Genomic DNA, 22,500 nt, shown 5'->3' with positions numbered 1-22,500 from the left:
TCTGGCGACAGGATAAAGCGACGGGGGCAGGTCAAGGATGTGACTGGGAGCTCCTAGCTTGAATCCTGCACAGAGGCGGCATGGGTGTGATGGTCGTTGTGAAGATTGGGATCAGGAACATGATCTTCCTTCGGCAGCTGCCCATGTGACTGAGCAGCCCTATTTAGGGTCCGCACTGCTCACCCCAAATTGGGGAAGGGTCTGGAAAAGGTGACCCAAAAATTGTCTGTTCCTCACACCTGGGTGGCAAACCGCAGCCACCAAGGCATCCCCTACTGCGGTCGAAAACATAACAAAGGAAAGCATATGACTATACACCTGGCTACCTGGAATGTCCGCACCCTCCTCGACACGCAGGATGGGACGGAGAGACCTCATAGACGGACGGCGCTCATTGCACATGAGCTCAAGAGATACAATGTCGACATCGCAGCACTCAGCGAAACTCGGTTGTCGGGTGAAGACTCCCTGACAGAAGTCGGTGAAGGCTACACCTTCTTCTGGAAGGGTCTCCCGGAAGGCGAACGTAGGCTCCATGGAGTTGGCTTTGCTGTAAAAAGCAAATTACTCAATAACATCCCAGAGTCCCCCCAAGGCATCAGTGAGCGGCTCATGACCTGGCGTATCCCCCTGGTGAAAGGCCGGTTTGCTACGCTACTCAGTGCGTATGCCCCTACCCTGGATGCTGATAGTAACATCAAAGAAGCCTTCTACGAGTCTCTTGCGGCTGCCCTATCCAGAGTCCCTAAGTCCGATAAGCTTGTCCTCATGGGTGACTTCAATGCCCGAGTTGGCACAGATGCCCAGCTCTGGACTAAAATAATCGGGCCTCATGGATCTGGGAAAGTAAACAACAACGGCATTCGACTCCTCTCTCTGTGCTCTGAGCACCAACTTCTCATCACTAACACAATTTTTCAGTTAAAAAAGAAATACATAACATCTTGGATGCACCCACGGTCCAAACATTGGCACCTGCTGGACTATATAATTACACGACAACAAGATCGACAAGACGTCTGCGTAACTAGGGCCTTACGTGGGGCTGAATGCTGGACTGACCACCGGCTGATCAGATCCAAGCTGAGGATGAAAATCCGACCCCCGCACAAGAAACAGCAGCCAAGAAAGCGACTGAACTGCAGGGCCCTGGATTCTCCAGAGTGTACATCTCACTACCGCAGCAAGCTAGCTGCGGGGCTTTCCACCTTGGAGGATTACGGTACCACCTGTGACATGGACAGTGAGTGGGCAAAACTGAGGTCAACATTACATCAAGCTGCCTCTGAAACCATCGGCTTTACTCAGAAGCACCATCAAGACTGGTTCGACAACAGCTCGGTAGAAATACAGGAGCTGCTGGACGCCAAGCGCAAAGCCCATGCTGCCCTGCTCTCCAACCCTCACTCTCCATCACTCCTCCACCATTATAAAACAACCAGAGCTGAGACACAGAAACAACTGCGGTTCATGGAAAATGAGTGGTGGCTCAAAAAAGCCCAGGAGATCCAGGGATATGCAGATGCTAATAATACCTACGCATTCTACGCTGCTGCAAAATCCATCTATGGCCCACAAAAGCGAAGCATCGCTCCAGTAAGATCCGCAGACGGACACGTGTTATTCAAGGATAAACAACAAATTCTTGAGCGTTGGGCTGAGCACTTCGACTCACTGCTCAATAAAATAAACCCCTCTGATCCATCAGTGCTCAATGCACTCCCAGATCTCCCGCCTTCTCCCTTCCTTGATGATCCCCCCATGTTCAGTGAGGTCCTTACTGCAATCAGGAGCCTCAAAAACAACAAGAGCCCTGGCCCTGACGGAATTCCGGCTGAGATACTGAAGAAGGGAGGCTATCTACTGAAGCGGAAGCTGTTTCATTTCATACTAGCCATCTGGCACAGGGAGGCCCTGCCTCAAGAATGGAAAGACAGCAACATTGTCACCATCTACAAGAAGAAAGGAGATAAATCATCTTGTGGAAACAGTCGTGGCATCTCCCTTCTCTCAGTGGCCGGCAAGGTACTTGCGAAAATTATGCTTTCTCGCCTTTCATTTCTAACAGAGGGCATCCTCCCAGAGACACAGTGTGGCTTCAGAAAGAACCGAAGCACACTAGACATGATCTTCGCTGCCCGTCAAATCCAGGAGAAATGCAGGGAACAAAACAAGGACCTCTACATTACCTTTATTGACCTCACCAAGGCCTTTGACACAGTTGACCGTGATTTGCTCTGGAGCATCCTCAGGAAGTTTGGTGTCCCCCCCAAGTTTCTCAGCATCCTAAAACAGTTTCACGATGGTATGCAGGCCTGTGTACTTGTAGGCAGTGAACAGTCCCCCTCTTTCCCAGTGAAAGTAGGGGTGAAGCAGGGGTGTGTACTGGCCCCAGCGATCTTCAATCTTTTCCTGGCAGCAGCTACACTCCTATTCCGCCAGTCCATCACAAAGGATAGTGGTGTCTCCATCGAGTTTCGCCTGGATGGGAGCCTATTCAACATCCGGCGCCTACAGGCAAAGACGAAGATGTCAGGCACCAACATCCAGGGGCTGCAATATGCAGACGACTGCGCACTCCTCGCCCACACTCCTGATGCCATGCAGCATGCACTAGACACCATGTCATCAGTCTACCGCTCACTAGGTCTGGTGATCAACATCCAGAAAACAGAGGTTCTCATCCAGGAGAGGTCCCCATCCCCTACACCCCCTGTCTTTACCATCAGCGGCACACCCCTCAAACTCGTTGAGCAATTTTGCTACCTCGGCAGTACTCTGACCCCAACATGCCAGATCGATGATGACATCCAGGCTCGTATCAACTCAGCCTCCTCTGCCTTTGGAAGACTGCGCTCCCGGGTGTTTGAAAACAACCACCTTCGAACCTCAACGAAAGTGTCTGTCTACAGGGCGGTGTGTGTTTCAACTCTGCTGTATGGGTCAGAAGCCTGGACAATATACCGCAGACACATCCGCTGCCTTGATGCATTTAACATCAGATGTCTCCAACGCATTCTTGGCATCACATGGCAGGATCGAGTTCCTCATACGGACATCTTACAGCGCACTGAGTCCATGAGCATAGAGGCCACCCTGGCACAGCGACAACTCCGGTGGGTTGGTCACACCATCCGGATGCCAGGACACCGTTTGCCTCGTCAGATGCTTTATGGTCAGCTCCTTTCAGCCAGCAGAAAGCCCGGAGGACAAAAGCTGCGGTACAAAGACCAACTGAAAGGGATATTGAAGAGGTGCAACATCAAACCCTACGAACTTGAGACAGCTGCAGCCAATCGATCGCTGTGGCGCTCGCTATGCCATGACGGGGTCATGTATCTGGAGGAGTGTCGGAACCAACACCGGAGGGATCAGCGGAGGCGAAGACACCACCATGCAGTTCCAGAACCATCCCAGCCCCCTGATCCAGGCCTGACATGTCCCCACTGTGGCAGGACGTGTGGTTCCAGGATCGGACTTCATAGTCATATGGAGTGGCATCGTCATCAGCAACGATAGCCACCGACCAGAGCAACAAAATGGAAGCTACGTCATCTTCGACTACGATGGACCGCCTAAGAAGAAAGAAGAAGAATGTATGTATGTATGTATGTATGTATGTATGTATGTATATGTGTATGTGTATGTGTGTGTATGTGTACATGTGTATGTTTATGTGTATGTATATATATATGTATGTATATTTCTTGGGGTACGTTCTGGGCCTGCCTGTCGGGTGGGGTTCGGCGCCTCAGGCTACTGCATCCGGACTGCGTGTCTGGAGCTCCTGGGTCCCGCCGTCCATCCCTTCCGGGTGCCCGTCTTGGTTGGGGCCTGCTGGGTCTGGGGCCTGCTGGGTCTGGTCCCTGCGTCTACTGTGGTTGCTTGGTGCTGCAGGGTATTCCGAGGTGCTGCAAGTCGGCCAGTTGTTGGGGTAGCGACCTTGTGTGTCAGCATGTCTGTGATCTTCTTTTAATTCTTTTTTTATTTATTTTTTTAAATTTTTTTTATATATAAATAGATTTAATTATTTATTTATTTTTTTCCTTTTTTATTTTTTTTAATTTTTTTTAATATATTTTATTAATATTATTATTATTATTATTACGTATTTATTTATTATATTTATTTATACCCCTACCTCAGGGGGGGGGGACTCGGCGGGGCGGTTGCTGGTTGTTCCATCTCCATCGTTGGGGTCCCTGCGGGTGGGGTGGGTGGTTCCTGTGGCCCCGTGCTGGGTGGTCCTGCGGCGGCCGGCTTGGGTGGGGTGGCCGTGGGCTGGCCTCGCCGCGCTCTCCGGGGGTGGGGGGGCGGGGCTCGTGGGGGCCCTGTTGCCGGTGGGGCGGGGGCGGTCTTCCCGTCCGGTTGCGGGGGGTCTCCGGGCCCCTCGGGCGGGGCATCCCGCCTTTCTGTCCGTGTGGGGTGTGGTCTCTCGCTGGCTTGGGGTCTGGCTGCCCCCTGCTTTTCTCGTGCCTTGTCCTCTGCCGGGTGCGTCTGTCTGCGGCCTGCTGCTGGCCCTTGTGGGCGGCACGGTGGGCCAGGCTCTGGGGTTCCTGTCGCTGTCCGGCTTGGCTGCGTGGGGGCGGTGGCCCCTGGTTCCCTGGGCACCACACCTACTGTTTGTTGGATGGGCTCTCGGGGAGGCTGGGGCCGTACTCTGGCTCCCGCACACACTGGGAGTCAAATGTATTGTACATGCAAATTCACACATACTCACACACATACATAGGTACCTACGCTCCCACATACATATACAAATAAATACAGTACATATTTACACACTCAAAGTTCGTACATCCACACGCACATTCATTATACAAACATACTGTATACACATACTGTACATATACATTCACTGTAAAAACATACATATACACATACTGTACATATACACTCACTGTACAAACACACACATACACATACTACACATACATTCACTGTACAAACACACACATACATATACTGTACATATACATTCACTGTACAAACACACATTTACACATACTGTACATATACATTCACTGTTCAAACACACATACTGTATACACATACTGTACATATACATTCGCTGTACACACATATACACATTCTGTACATATACATTCACTGTACAAGCACACATACACATACTGTACATATACAAGTACATATGCACACATACACTCATGCACATAATCACGTTTCATCAAACATATATTAACGTTGTTGCCCTAGGGTAAACTGGGTATAACACATGGCACACTGACAAAGCTTAACCTATTGTTACTATAACAATCTACAAGGTTAATGTAGGTAGCTTCTCTTTCTTCCCCTCCATTTTTCTGCATTCTTTCGTATCTCAAGTTATCATTACGTATATGTATTGTTGCATTTGAACAATTGTATTGTTGATAATAAAGGTAAAGTACTGGTATTGTTTATTATCAATAGCACTATTTCTATTGGTATTCATATTGCTCCATTTTTAGTGTAATAATGCTCATTGTCATTTCTGTATTTTTTTTTTTTAATTTTCGCTAACTGCTTATTTGCTATTACTTTTACCATCATATTTGTACATGTCGTATTTGCTGATGTTGCTCTGTTGTTGTTGTCGTTGTTGTTGTGTTTGCTGTTGTTGTTTTTGTCTCTCTGTCTAATCCCCCTCTTGTCCCCACAATTCCCCCCTCTGTCTTCCTTTTTCTCTCTTTCTATCCCCTCCTGCTCCGGCCCGGCTGCACCAAATGATAATATAAATACATTTAATAAAGTCAAAATACAAGTAAGGCAACAAGAGAAGTATCCTACACTTCTTTTTTGTAAAGTAAATCTGAACAGCCGATATGGGCATCTACATCTGCTATATGATTTGCCCGAGAAGCTGGGCAGGACATTATAAAAAAAAAATATTAAAAACATAATATGTTGCAAAAAAGCTGAAAAAGTTTACATAATTGAAGAGAATATGCACACTGATTTTCAGACTTTGGAACACATTTATTTAAAAACTATAGGATTTAGTGACTTACCACGCAGCCATCAGAAGCAGAAATGTAATGTCACTTCCTGGTCAAAAATGTAGGGGTGTGGCCTAAATCTCGAATCAGCCACACTTCTAAAAACTCTAGTGTTTCATAGTGGTATAAAAATAAATGTAATTTAATTGAAAAAACTAAAATAAATCAGTCTTTCAACCTCTGTTTAATCATCAAGATCTTTTAAATTACACCATTGAAACAAATCTAAAAAATGTTTTTAGCAGTATATTCATAAATTGAAATTTAGGGGTCACAATTGGGGACAGCTACTTCTCAATAGAAAGTACCCTATAAAGCAGACCTGGGCAAATATTTTGACTCAGGGGCCACATTTAGAGAAAGAATGTGTCTGGGGGCCAATGTGTATGTGTGTATAAATTATATATACACATTTATCTGTAAAAATCTGCTGTACAGTATGTGTGTTTGGGTCCCTTTTTTCAGGAACACTAATACCAAAAGTCACAATGCCCGATAGAATTCTAAAAACTTTATGACAGACCACCTCAAAAAAACGAAATAGAATTTTACAGTTTTTTACTGAATTGGAAACCCAAAATGTACATTAAAATAAAGAAAGTGTGATTTACAATATCAACTATGAACAATAAAACATTGAATATTAACAACATATGAACGTCGCTCCTCTTTTACTTCTCAGACCAGCTCCTCGATACTTGTGTATCTTTTACAAACCCTGTTTCCATATGAGTTGGGAAATTGTGTTAGATGTAAATATAAACGGAATACAATGATTTGCAAATCATTTTCAACCCATATTCAGTTGAATATGCTACAAAGACAACATATTGGATGTTCAAACTGATAAACATTTTTTTTTGTGCAAATAATTATTAACTTTAGAATTTGATGCCAGCAACATGTGACAAATAAGTTGGAAAAGGTGGCAATAAATACTGATAAAGTTGAGGAATGCTCATCAAACACTTATTTGGAACATCCCACAGGTGTGCAGGCTAATTGGGAACAGGTGGGTGCCATGATTGGGTATAAAAGTAGATTCCATAAAATGCTCAGTCATTCACAAACAAGGATGGGGCGAGGGTCACCACTTTGTCAACAAATGCGTGAGCAAATTGTTGAACAGTTTAAGAAAAACCTTTCTCAACCAGCTATTGCATAATATCATCAAAGGGTTCAGAGAATCTGGAGAAATCACTACACGTAAGCAGCTAAGCCCGTGACCTTCGATCCCTCAGGCTGTACTGCATCAACAAGCGACATCAGTGTGTAAAGGATATCACAACATGGGCTCAGGAACACTTCAGAAACCCACTGTCAGTCACTACAGTTGGTCGCTACATCTGTACGTGCAAGTTAAAACTCTCCTATGCAAGGCGAAAACCATTTATCAACAACACCCAGAAACGTCTTCGGCTTCGCTGGGCTTTAGCTCATCTGAGATGGACTGATACAAAGTGGAAAAGTGTTCTGTGGTCTGACGAGTTCACATTTCAAATTGTTTTTGGAAACTGTGGACGTCGTGTCCTCCGGACCAAAGAGGAAAAGAACCATCCGGATAGTTATAGGCGCAAAGTTTAAAAACGAGCACCTGTGATGGTATGGGGGTGTATTAGTGCCCAAGACATGGGTAACTTACACATCTGTGAAGGCGCCATTAATGCTGAAAGGTACATACAGGTTTTGGAGCAACATATGTTGCCATCCAAGCAACGTTACCATGGACGCCCCTGCTTATTTCAGCAAGACAATGCCAAGCCACGTGTTACATCAACGTGGCTTCATAGTAAAAGAGTGCGGGTACTAGACTGGCCTTCCTGTAGTCCAGACCTGTCTCCCATTGAAAATGTGTGGCGCATTATGAAGCCTAAAATACCACAACGGAGACCCCCGGACTGTTGAACAACTTAAGCTGTACATCAAGCAAGAATGGGAAAGAATTCCACCTGAAAAGCGTTTACCAAACGTTTACTGAGTGTTGTTAAAAGGAAAGGCCATGTAACACAGTGGTGAACATGCCCTTTCCCAACTACTTTGGCACGTGTTGCAGCCATGAAATTCTAAGTTAATTATTATTTGCAAAAAAAAAATAAAGTTTATGAGTTTGAACATCAAATATGTTGTCTTTGTAGTGCATTCAATTGAATATGGGTTGAAAAGGATTTGCAAATCATTGTATTCCGTTTATATTTACATCTAACACATTTTCCCAACTCATATGGAAACGGGGTTTGTACAATCAAGCAAAACACAACAAAAATGTAAAAACAACAGCAAAACATGAATGCAAAGTGTAATAAACACCTACAATATGATGTATTATTACATTATTACACCAAGAAAAATTCCTAGTTTGTGAACCCGTTCTCAAACAATGGCAATAAAACTATTCTGATTCTGATTCTGATTATTTAAAAATGTGCTTCCGCAGCTGTTTCTGACACACACGTTTCGGGCTGGCTGCTCTGAAAAAAAAACCCAGCACACTGCTTTGTTCCTGGTCTGAGCTGCTGTGACGTAGATTACCGTAATAACTCGTATAACACTCAAAAGCACAGATTTCGACCTTTGAAATACTTTCTGTAGTTCAAGAATTACGGTAATTTAAAACAGCATTGCACATCATAATGGCGGCGACAGTTTTGATGTAAAAGGTCTAAAAAAATTATGCAGATCGTCCGGCTGGCCGCATGTTGCCCGCGAGCCGTATTTTGTCCAGGTCTTCTATTTATTTATCTTCTCACTATTTCAAGTAATTTCCTGGGTTAAAAACAGATCATAATATCACCTCAGTAAGAATTCATATCTGAATACTTAATTGTTTTATTAAACTCCTTTAAGGGACAGCACTTTTCTTTAATTTGGTAGAATGCCCAAATATAAAACAAAACCTCTAAGACAACCCTAACTCTAACCAAAACAAAACCCGTAAGACCAACCCTGACCAAAACCCCAACTCTAACCGTACCAAAACCAATACTCTAACCAAACCCCTAACTATGACCAAAACATTCCTAAGACAACCCCTAACCAAAACACTAACTATAAACAAACCAAAACCCTAAGAAAACCCCTAACCAAACCCGAGATAATAATAAAACAAAACCTCTAAGACAACCATAACTATAACCAAAACCCTAACTATAACCAAAACAAAACCCTTAAGACAAATCCTGACCAAAACCCTAACTCTAACCGAACCAAAACCGTACGTCAACTCTAACCAAACCCCTAACTATGACCAAAACATTCCTGAGACAACCCCTAACCAAAACACTAACTGAACCAACCAAACCCCTAACCAAACCCGAGATATAACCAAAACCTCTATCAGCAACACTAAACCTAACTATAACCAAACCAAAAACGCCAAAGGACGATGACTTCAGGCATTCAGTTTTATGAAGCACTACAAATGTGTAAAGGACACAGAAATAATGACACTGTAGGCCACACCTACTTTTAATAAGAATTACGCAAAACAGGAGAACCATTAAACCAAATAACCCCCATAAACACGCACACACACACACACACACACACACACACACACACACACACACACACACACACACACACACACACACACATGTTTGTTGTAATTAAAGCAGAGTGGGGGGTGTACACAGAGGAGTGTATCATGGTCCATCACACACTCTTATGACAGCCAGCTCCAAAAGGCCAAAAGCAAAGTTGCTCTTTAGCCAGCTCATGTGCCAGTCCAGACCCCCTCCCCGACTTTCAAACCTCATCAGCATCAACGTCCCCCCAAGCAGGGGACACATAGCGAGGGACACACAGTCACCTCCCCCTGGGCTTGGAACTCAGATGGTTCAGACCACTGCGTCCAGGCCTCCGGTCTTCTGGGTGGCGAGACCTCGTATGGGTCGTCACTCTCCCTGAAACCATGTGACACCCCCATTATGACGCTAGGAAGACGTCAATGTTTTTTATGTTTTGTATCACAGAAACTCTTGCAGGAAGTCTGCCTTTTGTTTTACTCAACTTTTAATTATTTGTATAACTATTTATGTTGTATATCTTATTTTACTTATTCTTACATATTTTTGTGAAATTGTATTTAAAATATTTATTTATTTTAATCTTACTTTTTATCAATTTATTGTTTGTTTTTATTTGTCCTACTATTCTGAAATCTTATTTTATAAACATTATTTTTTATATCTATATTTTCATTTTTTTCTACTTATTTTTTATATTCTAACTTTACCTATTTTTATTTGTATGTATTTTTTTCGAACAATTGTCCTCTTTGTCAACTTTCCTAAAAAAACGTAATTCATTATTTATTAAGCAATATTTAATAAGTATTATAAGCTAAACATTTTTATAATTCATATAAATTAGTCAAATTAATAAGCAAAGGGTTAAAAAGTATTCTATACAGTAAATTGTCAGCCAAATTTGCCATTTAAAATCGTTCCAAAAAAATTGCTGATGACAAAAAAATGCTATGGCGATTTTATGATTTTAGGGGCACACCGAGCAGAGCATTTATTTGTGAAATTTATGTTTACTACTATATAAATATATTGCAATCATAAAATGCATCTTTTTGCATTAGCCATGTGATTGAGCCCCATGAATTCTGCCCAGCAACAAGTGGTCAAATAAATGTAGTTTTAGTTAGGAAGTTTAAAAAAAATAAAATAAAAATGTTTTTATTATTATTATTAATATTATTTACAACAGTTTTATTTTTTACTTAACAATTAACTTATGTGAAAGTTGACGATGTTTGCATGCTATCAATGCTAAATGCTAACATCGTCAAGTCAGACTGAACACAAAGTATGATGTCACTGTTAAACCAAACACTACATCATCTTTTTTTAAGAGCACATTTGTTGATAGACAAATTCCAGAAAGCTTCTATCAGAACATTGGACATGAGGGCTGGACAGTTAATCAAATTTTAATTTAGATTTCGATTCTGGCTTCTGACGATTATAAAAATATAATAATCGAAAAAAGCAACGTGCATGTAAATTCCGGAACTTCCATCCATCCATCCATTTTCTACCGCTTGTCTTCGTTGTTGCGGGATCACGGGGGGTCGCTGGAGCCTATCTCAGCTGCATTCGGGCGGAAGGCGGGGTACACCCTGGACAAGTCACCACCTCATAGCAGGGCCAAATTCCGGAACTTGTGATAGTAAAACAGATGAGGAGCGAATGAGTGAAAAAAGAGCACGTCTACTAAAGTTTGGGATCTCAACATGGTTGCTACTTTTTATTTGACACAGCGCTAGTATGCCTAATCAATAATCACTAAACGCAACAAAAAAGTAAGGCATATTATTTCCGCGTTCACATAACCGCGGACGGAGTCACATAATTGGCCAATAAAAGGGAATTCGCTGATAAACACAAAATAATATCAGGGGAATTGACATAAATGTGAGTGAAATGTTGTCATTGTGAGAAGAATTTTTTTGGGGGGAAAATAATGTGTCCGATAGCGCTCATTTATCCCCGACACACTGAACCGCCCTGTCCTGAACTAAACACAGACACACCGCTTGAAACAGTACCTGAACTAGGAAGCTAAAGCTAGCAAGAACAATCCAAACACCCACGACACATCTCATCTGCTTGCGTTGTTGTGAACGACATCATGGATGTAACATCAATGTACACACAATCATACACACACAACACATCTCATCTGCTTGTGTTGTTGTGAACAACATCATGGATGTAACATCAATGTACACACAATCATACACACACAACACATCTCATCTGCTTGTGTTGTTGTGAACAACATCATGGATGTAACATCAATGTACACACAATAATACACACACAACACATCTCATCTGCTTGTGTTGTTGTGAACAACATCATGGATGTAACATCAATGTACACACAATAATACACACACAACACATCGCATCTTTTTGGTTTGTCGTGAACGACATCATGGATGTAACATCAATGTACTAACAGTGGTCGCAGCTTGAGAGGCATTCTTTTTTTTTTTTTTTTTTTTTTGAACAGCCTCAAGTGAGTCACGTCTTTACTCATCAAGCTGAGAACAACAGCACAGCACACTTCCCCCGGTCTGACTGCTCTAACAAAATAAATAAACTTAATGTACTTAAAGCACTTATTGATACATTTACAAAATGATTGTGCTTTGACCTAAAACACTGATCAAAATGTGAGGATTTTTGCATTAAATTAACAAACCCTTTATTAAAGGTTATTTTACACAAAAAGCACACACTCTATGATGGTAAAATAAGTGTAAAAGGTAAAAAAAAACGTTATTAAAAAACAAACAGAAAAACTGCATTTTATTGTTTTTTATATTGTAATTCAAATTTATAGGATTTGCTATTATTATTGATACTTGTGGTTTATTCGTTACTGATTTATATCCAGGTTTTTTTAAACTATATTTAATGTTGAGTTTTGGTGCAATAAATAATTAATAATAATGAATAATCGTGTAATTAATCGTAGTGACAATATCCAGCAAAAATATTGTGATTATTATTTTCACCATGATGGTCCAGCCCTAATGGACATACTGATGAAGAAGCGCAAACGGTTTGGGCCTTGTCCATGTAGGAATACACTCACACACACACACAAATTATTGTATTTGTTACCTTCTTGAGACCTCCGAAAAATGCCTACCTCTAGTATTATGATAAAATTTTACTCAACGCAAGTCAACATTTTTCAAGAAAAACTGAATATTTGTGCACTATTATGATAAAAGTTGGAATTTTACTCAATAACAGTCGCAATTTTACAAGAAAAGCTTAAAATTTTGGCAATTTTATGAAAACAGTCGTAATTTTACGCGACAAAAGTCAGAATTTTATAAGAAAACTTAAAAATGTTGGCATTATAATAATAATAATCGGAATTTTACTTGGCAAAATTATGACAAAAGTCAGCTGTTCACCTGGTGGGTTTTTTGGGGGATGAATAGGGAAGTCCTTCTTTAGCTGCTGTCTTGTTTTATCATAGATTGCTGCCTTTGCTCCTGTCAATGTTTACTTTTGTATGCACATTAAATCAACAAAAAATCCTGACTTTGGAGCAATGTTCACAGACTCTAGTATTTGGCTTTCTATTAGACGCAATGGTTTTCCGTATTGGGACCATGATTTCGGTCCTAACTTGTTCACTGGTCCTCATATGGAAGGTACTTTTCCTTGTTAGAACCTTTATTTAACCAGATAAGAAACCCATTGAGCTCAAGATCTCTTTCACAAGGGTGACCTGGCCAAGAGGTCAACAGCACATGTCACAGAACAGTTTAAAAAAAGTAATACGTTAACACATACATTTTAAAATACATAAAAGAGAACTGTAAATGTCTGTTGATGTCTCAAGAAGGGTAGAAATACAAGAACACACACACACATGCACGCTAATGTTTTGTTTGTATTGTAAGCAGTGCAGAGACGAAGCGTCAACAGAAAAAAAAGGCAGGTGTTTTCCTTGGTGATGTTTTGGGTGTGGACAACTGCGGCTGATAAAGCAGTTGAGGAAACAGCGGGAAAGTTGCGTGAGAGGCCAACAAAAGTCAATTAAAACTTCCAGGTGGCCGGCAAGTCATGTGATTGATTGATTAGGAAAACAAACAGACGTGGTGGTGATCTGATTAGAGACTTAGCGTCCTACCTGGGATGTGTTTGGCCCAGCCGATGTTGACCACCAGTTCTCTGTCGGCCAAGTCGCACAGAGTGGTCAGAGCCTTGATGTCGCTCTCCGGCACTGTTGGATCCGGCATGGCGAAGATGGCGTCTGGCTCAGCCAGCAGGAGCAGGGCCACCACTTTGTTGTCTCCAACTGTGCTGACTGGAAGTTACCTTTTTTCATCAACATTCCCCTCTATCGAAGCTCTCAAAACGTGCGCTTACAGCTTTTCTTCTGTGGAAGAACGTGCTGCAGGTGAAGATACGGACTGTTCTCACTGTCGATTCTCCGCTTGTACTTTTGGCGGCCACCTCGAACACGATCCAAACGAACACCTGTACAAACACGAGCTACAGGTGAAGCGCTTTGGCACAAACACTGTTCCTGTGGTCTAAATGTAAAACCAGTAGAATCATCATGTACACATGACTAAATGTGAAAGCCGGTATGGGCATTGTCATGTACACATGACTAAATGTAAACGCCAATGGAATTATCATCATGTACACATGACTCAATGTAAACGCCAGTGTGAGCACTGTCATGTACACATGACTAAATGTTAAGGCCAGAAAGATTATCATCATGTACACATGACTCAAAATAAATGCCAGTAGGATTATCATTATGTACACATGACTAAATGTAAACAGCAGTAGGATTATCATCATGTACACATGACTAAATGTAAACGTCAGTAGGATTATCATCATGTACACATGACTCAATGTAAACACCAGTGGAATGATCATCATGTACACATGACTAAATGTAAACAGCAGTAGGATTATCATCATGTACACATGACTAAATGTAAACGGCAGTAGGATTATCATCATATACACATGACTCAATGTAAACACCAGTGGAATGATCATCATGTACACATGACTAAATGTAAACACCAGTAGGATTATCAACATGTACACATGACTCAATGTAAACAGCAGTCGGATTATCATCATGTACACATTACTCATTGTAAACGCCAGTATGAGCATTGTCATGTATACATGACTAAATGTTAACGCCAGAAGGATTGTCATCATGTACACATGACTCAATGTAAATGCCAGAAGGATTATCAACATGTACACATGACTCAATGTAAACTCCAGTAGGATTATCATGTACACATGACTCAATGTAAACAGCAATAGGATTATCATTGTGCACACATTACTCATTGTAAACACCAGTATGAGCATTGTCATGTACACATGACTAAATGTAAACGGCAGTAGGATTATCATCATGTACAAATGACTCAATTAAAAAACCAGTAGAATTATCATGTACACATGACTCAATGTAAAAGCCAGTCGAATTAGTATCATGTACAGTGCATGATTAAATGTGTAAGACAGTAGAATGATCATCATGTACACATGACTCAATGTAAATGCCAGTAGGATTATCATCATGTACACATGACTCAATGTAAACACCAGTAAGATTATCACTATGTACACATGACTCAATGTAAAAGCCAGTCGAATTAGTATCATGTACAGTGCATGATTAAATGTATAAGACAGTAGAATGATCATCATGTACACATGACTCAATGTAAACGCCAGTAAGATTATCACTATGTACACATGACTCAATGTAAACACCAGTAGGATTATCATCATGTACACATGACTCAATGTAAAAGCTAGTATGAGCGTCATCATGTACACATGACTAAATGTTAAAAAAAATAAAAAAAGAGTATGATTAGCCTCATGTACACATGACAAAATGTAAACCCAGTAGGATTATCATCAAAAATCAGGTGTATTATAATTAAATGATAAATGGGTTACACTTGTATAGTGCTTTTCTACCTTCAAGGCACTCAAAGCGCTTTGACACTATTTCCACATTCACACACACATTCACACACTGATGGCGGGAGCTGCCATGCAAGGCGCTAACCAGCAGCCATCAGGAGCAAGGGTGAAGTGTCTTGCCAAAGGACACAACGGACGTGACTAGGATGGTAGAAGGTGGGGATTGAACCCCAGTAACCAGCAACCCTCCGATTGCTGGCACGGCCACTCTACCAACTTCGCCACGCCGTCCCCGTCGCCGTAATAATTAACATAAAGTATGACATTGCGTTGTAATAAAGATTATAGTGATTGTTAGTAGTGTAAAAAAGTGAAGACTTCCTCCTTGACAAGATGAGGAGGTAATAAAGAAATAGATGGACTGACTTGTGACCCCCAGTGATGTCACGAGTGGTGCAGGCGGGGGGCAAACAGTAAGTGTGGATTAGCCCGGGCACTTGGCAGGTGCCACTCCGGGTGTCACATGACTGTGTGTGTGGGTGTGTGTGCGTGTTTGTGTGTGTGTATTGTTGGTTCTGTCGGCAAACTGTGTGTGTGTGTGCGTGTCTGTGTGTGTTTGGATAAGAGCGTAAGAAAGTGTAACTCTTTAATGTTGGAATGTGCTGACAGGAGCGGGCCAGGAATAGTTTGTACGGATAACAAAACAGAACCAGTTCTGCTCAGCGCACCATAAACACACTCTTGATCTATTTTTTCACACTTTCATCACTTCTCTCCGCCCCCGCAGAGGGGTGGTCTTTACAACTAACCCAAATGCATCCAGCGGGATCAGAAGCATCCCTCAGCTGAACCGGGCGGACCACGGCTCCTGTGGTGCCGGAAAAACACCAGCACTCTTCCATTATGTTACAGCTAGGACCCACATGTGTTCACTCCAAACAATCCCACGCTTCTCACATTTGGTGATGACTGAACGCATTCACGCTTTAAAGCCCTATAAACAACACCACTAGTTTTGTCCACATTGTTATCTTTATGTTGTTATAAAAACACTAGTTTCTCACAAAATTGCAATATTGTTTCAGTAAATGATATATTTTGTTACAAAAATGCTTTATATTGTCACATAAATGCAATATTTTGTCCAGGAAAATGCTATATTTGTCCCATTATTATATTATTTCAAACCATAAAATCTATATTTTTTTCTTTAAATAATTGTATACATTTTGCGCCAAAAATTATTTACATCTTCATATAAATGCAGTATTATGTCCCAAAAAATGTTTCTGCCACAAGAAAGCTACATTTTGTCATAAAACAGTATAGTTTATAACAAAAATGACAGATGTTGTCTTAAAAGGCTATATTTTGCAAAAGTTTCAAAATCATAAAATGATATTTTTTGTTACAAAATGCAATTTTTTAAAGAATAACAAGAAATGCATTACATTCATAAGTTATTTATTTCATCAATTAATGCAGAATTATTTTTAATTCGTTGAAAGAAAATTAAAAAAGGACGTTGTCTGCCCACAAAAAATATATTTTCTGATTAAAAACTATACTTTATAACAAAAATTGTATGTTTGGTCTTTAAATTGCAATATTTTGCAACAAAACTGCTATATTAGTCATTAAACACTATGGAAGGTTTTTGTCATGAATTGCTATGATAATTCTATATTATATCAATTATGCAGCCAAAATTCTTTATATAGTCACACAAACAATATTTTTTGTCACAAAACACAATAATTTACAACAAAAAAAATTATGTTGTATCTTTAAATAGTACATTTTGGAACAAAACTGCTGTATTTTTCATTTTATATTATTTTAATTATTTATATTTGACCCTATTCCAAAGTGGTTAGTGGTATGTTAAATTTTTTTATAAAACCCTGCAGAATGTGTGTGCAATCTGCTGGATTGGTCCAATAGCATTTATGATGTTTTAGGAAATAATTGGTCAAGTTTAGACGCTAGAATTGTCTCTGCATGCAAACATGCTGAACAAAACAAGCAGCAAAACAAAAAGTGCATTGCTTATGTCTGTAAGCATGTTTTGTGCGTCTTTAGCGTGTCCATATATATACATCTCCTAACCGAGGCCCATTAAAGTGAGTCTCTCTTCTGTCTCTGCCTTTACTGCGCCCTCTCCAGGGGAGTAGGGCGTTACGAGGCACAATGGAGCACGTTACGAGCTCGCTTATGGCCGCCGTTACGAGGCACAGTTCGCATTTCACGGAGGTCCAGGAATCCCACAAGGCATTTGGAGGTATTTACGAGAAGGACGGTGAAAGAAAAAGGGGAAGAGGAGGGGATGCTGAGATGCTGGTGATGCTCACAGCCCATTAAAAAAGCCTAATTAAGAAAGAGCCATCGTGTATGTGTGTGCATGTGTGTGTGAGCGTTTGGACTGACACTTTTAAACAAAGTCGTATAGCACAAGATGATACAAGAGTAAAGAAGCTGGAATTCTCCATGCATGTCCGCAAACATAAAGAGACGCTATAAACAATATGTGGCATGACAGGGTGATTATTATAACTTGTACATTTAAAATGTACAATTCTTGTGTTCATTTTTATAAAAAATGTATCACTTATTATAATAAGTAGGCCTATCGCTTAGTAGGTGGGAAAACTGCAAAAAGCTAAGCTCTCAATAACTATTTTTTAGCAACATAAAAAGTATATTTTATTACCCTAACCCAGTGTTTGTCAACCTTTTTTGAGCCAAGGCACATTTTTTTCATTGAAAAAATCCAAAGGCACACCACCGGCAGAAATCATTAAAAAATGTTACTCGATATTGACAATAAAAAGTCGCCGTCGCAATTGTTGAATATGAATTTAAACCATAACCAAGCATGCATCACTATACTTGTCTCAAAGTACTGTCACGGCCTGTCACATCATGTCGTGACTTACTTTGACTTTTTTGGTGTTTTCCTGTGTGTAGTGTCTTGCGCTCCTATTTTGGTGGCTTTTCCTGTTTTGTTGGTATTTTCCTGTTGCAGTTTCATGTCTTCCTGTGAGCGCTATTCACCACACCTGTTTTGTTTTAGCAATCAAGACTATTTCAGTTGTTACTATGCTTCTTTGTGTGGACATTGCTGTCATGTCATGTACAGATGTACTTTGTGGACGCCATCTCTGCTCCACACGCTGTAAGTCGTTGCTGTCGTCCAGCATTCTGTTTTTCTTTACTTTGTAGCCAGTTCAGTTGTAGTTTTGTTCTGCGTAGCCATCCCTAAGCTTCAATGCCTTTTTTTAGGGGCACTCACCTTTTGTTTATTTTTGGTTTAAGCATTAGATACCTTTTTACCTGCACACTGCCTCCCGCTGTCGTCTTCATATTGTGATCATGACAAACCATTTTCCCGACATCTACAAAGCAATTAGCTACCTGCTGCCACCTACTGATATGGAAGAGAATAACACAGTTACTTTGCCGAGCTCTAGACAGCACTGACACTCAACAACGGCACATTATTTGTGGATTAATATACTGGTTTGAAAAAAATATTTTTAACCCAAATAGCTGAAATGACACGGCACACCAGACTGTATCTCACGGCACACTAGTGTGCCGCGGCACAGTGGTTGAAAAACACTGCCCTAACCCTTACAAAAATGCTATACCATCTGTGCTAAATGTTGTCCTAAAAACACTTTATTTTGTTACAAATATGAACTATTGTGTCATGAAAAGGCTGTGTGGTTATAAAATGTTATTTTCGTTGGTACAAAAAATGCTAAATGGTGTATATAATATTCTATACTATATTTTCTTATTAAAAAAAACAATATGTCGTCCCTTAAATCCATTATTACATGATGTCATAAAAAGCTGTATAATGTCATGGACACATCATATATTATCATTAAAATGCCAAATGTAAAAAAACACTGTTCTATAAATACCATATTTCGTGTAGGGCTGAACGATAATTGGTTTTTAATCGCATTTCAACTAATTATGATGTGAAATGAAATAAAATTGTTAAATCGATGTTACTCTCTATCATGTCTTGCGACTCTAAGCTTGACTCCTCCTTCCCCTGAGTCTGCATAACACACACTGCTACACACACATGCACACACTCACGCCAGTGTTTCCCACTCAACATGTATTTGTGGCCACAAATAAACTCCCAAATACGGATTTGGCACTTCTGGGTTCGCCCTTGCTCATTAACAAATCATGATGGAAGCAGTGGCCATTGGTCTAACTGCCCTAAAATGTAAAAACACATAAGTGATCAAATATCTACTTTTGTGTTTACATTTCGTAGAATAAATGTGTTCAACTTTTGTTCAGAATCCGCTACTTTCGCGACAGCTGATGCAACTTTTTTCTCATTCAACGTGGTAGCGTCATAATGCATTGAACCGTGTTGAAGCTGAGCGTCCCTTGACTTCAATGGGGGAGCATAGAGTGGGTTGTTCCACTGCAGTCAACTAGGCAGTCATTGAATAAATGCTCAACTCTGGAAGTGAATGAAAGGCTTGGCCTTGGCTGACCTGAACATTGAGCTTCTACATAATGGTTGGATGATCTGTCTAAAGCCAAATCCCTTCGATTTAAAATATAAACAGCATTTTTAAAGTTTTGTTCCGGAGTTCATATGGAAACATTTTAGAATTCCTTAAGTGACAGTTTTTTTTTGTCAACTCTAGCATCTTTATATTTGATCTGTTATTACTCTTTGTATATTTTATCTGTTATTACAGACTGCACTAACCCACATATGCGGTCCTCTCCAAGGTTTCTCATAGTCATTCACATTGACGTCCCACTGGGGTGAGTTTTCCTTGCCCGTATGTGGGCTCTGTACCGAGGATGTCGTTGTGGCTTGTACAGCCCTTTGAGACACTTGTGATTTAGGGCTATATAAATAAACATTGATTGATTGATTGATTGAATGAATGAGGAAACACTGAAATGTTGACACAAATAATGCATATACACAAAGTTTTGTCTTTGTATATAACGATTAACCTTTTAATTAGCCGGTTTCATTACAAATAACATCAGCAACCCTCAGTCCTCTGTTGTCTTTTATAGTGTTTACAAACTTGTTTAAATCGTAATAAAAATGTGAGTTTTCTGAGAAAAAAAAAATCACTATTTTATTTTTGCCCAAAACCATGCAGCCCGTAGTCGTAAAAATACTATATTTAGTGGTTGTCACTAGAATGCTATCATTATTTTTTACAGGTTTCAAGCACATATTTTGATTTATACATTTGTTTATTTATAAATCAACACAAATTAAATAGAAAGTGCAATCTATGGCTTGAAAATCTTTGTTTTTCAAAGGTTATTTTTTTAATTTCAAACAAAACTATTACAGTGAAATCTGATTAAACGTTTGTGAAAGCAACATAATTAATAATTGAAAAAAAGAAATTGTCCTGCAGTTTTACCACTATTTATAGCCTTCACGATATAGATTAGTGAAGGTTCTATCGGCCCCTATTATTTTCTATTATGATGTACTGGTCTCATATGTGTGCCGCTCGCTACAGTAAGACACCGCTCATGTTTTCCTTTTTGAGTCACTTCTAAATCGGGACAACAATATGTCAGCTCACACACACACACACACACACACACACACACACACACACACACACACACACACACACACACACACACACACACACACACACACACACACACATACAGTTGCACTAAAGGACCATCTGACCGCTGCCACGCGCACACCACACATACGTGCACACACAATGGAATGTGCACATGTCAACACCCGGGGACCGCCAACACAAAAAAAAATGAAATGCTATATTCTGAGTGTGTAACATTGTTGTCCTCTTGCAATGAATGAACACCACCACACACACACTTTTAGCTTTCAAACATCTTACATTTAACAACTAAGCAAAGCCCAATAACGGCGCAATGGTTTCCCAGCAGAAACTACAAAGAATAATCCCTCCTCCATCTTGGAGCTCTGAACTTCTGCCAAATGCAGGAATAAAACATATGTTCACGTTCATGAAATTAAAGAAAAAGTTTATATATACTCACCTTCCCTGAGCATGCCCACGGCCAGACACTTGACGAAGCGACACGCCTGGCACGACTTCCTCCTCCGCTTAGTGATCTCACATTCGTTGGATGCCGGGCAGCTGTACTCAATGTTACCTGAAAGACAAAGCAATTACTCTGTAACATTATTTGTAACAGTTGTGGCTGTAGGCAACCTCCTGATGTATTTCTTTTATGAACCACACAAGATGGAAGTATCATGAGTGGGCAGCTTTGTCTAGATCTGCACACGCTTTAAAATGTTGTTTACATTGAATTCAATTCTATTACTAAAGAGAAAGCAGTTTGCAGCGTACCAGCATAGCACGTCTATGTGTTGCACAATACAATTGTTCATAAACAGCCATGTGAGCAAAGAGAGACCCTTTCCTTCCTGCTTTCTCATGCACTCTGTCTAAATGATTACAGCGGTACTTCTGAGATCAGAGCTGTGTCTCGGCTAATTGTTATGCTTTAAGTTGCAAGCAAAAATTTGAGTTACAAGCATCCCCGCCATTGTTTAGCGTAACAAATGCCACAGTGCCGACCAAAAGATCGACATAACTTTGTGTCCCAACGATGAGAAGGAATAAAGTGTATGTGAAGGACAGTGCTGAGAAGAAGAAGTGGATAATAATTGAATTCTAGAAAGAAATAACCAAAAACATGACAGAGTGTGTGGCAAACTTGGTAAAGCAGCTGGAGCGTATCACTGCTAGTCTGTGCCATACTGAAGCAGAATAAGTCTATCGTCAGCCAATGATGGTACACTAATACGTACAGTATTTAGACGGGGGACATTTAGCCATAAAAATATGGGAAAGTTGCTGATGGTGTGTTTGACGGAGAATATATATATATATATATATATATATATATATATATATATATATATATATATATATATATTTATATATATATATATATTCATTTATACAGATATATACATATGTATATACATATATATACACATAC

General features: G+C 40.3%; 1 protein-coding gene across 3 annotated transcripts in view; it reads right to left on the bottom strand.

Moving 5' to 3' along the window:
* LOC133648547 (estrogen-related receptor gamma-like) overlaps window positions 1–22,500 on the bottom strand; it is a 61,438-nt gene that overhangs the window by 10,587 nt on the left and 28,351 nt on the right. For all 3 annotated transcript variants that reach the window (XM_062044748.1, XM_062044746.1, XM_062044747.1), the window contains 3 exons: window positions 21,526–21,642; window positions 13,909–14,019; window positions 13,670–13,846 (listed from right to left, as the gene is read on the bottom strand). In XM_062044748.1, the coding sequence (XP_061900732.1) occupies window positions 13,670–13,846; window positions 13,909–14,019; window positions 21,526–21,642 (405 nt within the window). The remainder of the gene's footprint in view (window positions 1–13,669; window positions 13,847–13,908; window positions 14,020–21,525; window positions 21,643–22,500) is intronic.

Source organism: Entelurus aequoreus, linkage group LG04 (assembly GCF_033978785.1).
Source record: "Entelurus aequoreus isolate RoL-2023_Sb linkage group LG04, RoL_Eaeq_v1.1, whole genome shotgun sequence".
Lineage (NCBI taxonomy): Eukaryota > Metazoa > Chordata > Actinopteri > Syngnathiformes > Syngnathidae > Entelurus > Entelurus aequoreus.
The sequence above is the reverse complement of the archived record's forward strand: the minus strand, read 5'-3'. Positions and strand labels throughout refer to the sequence as shown.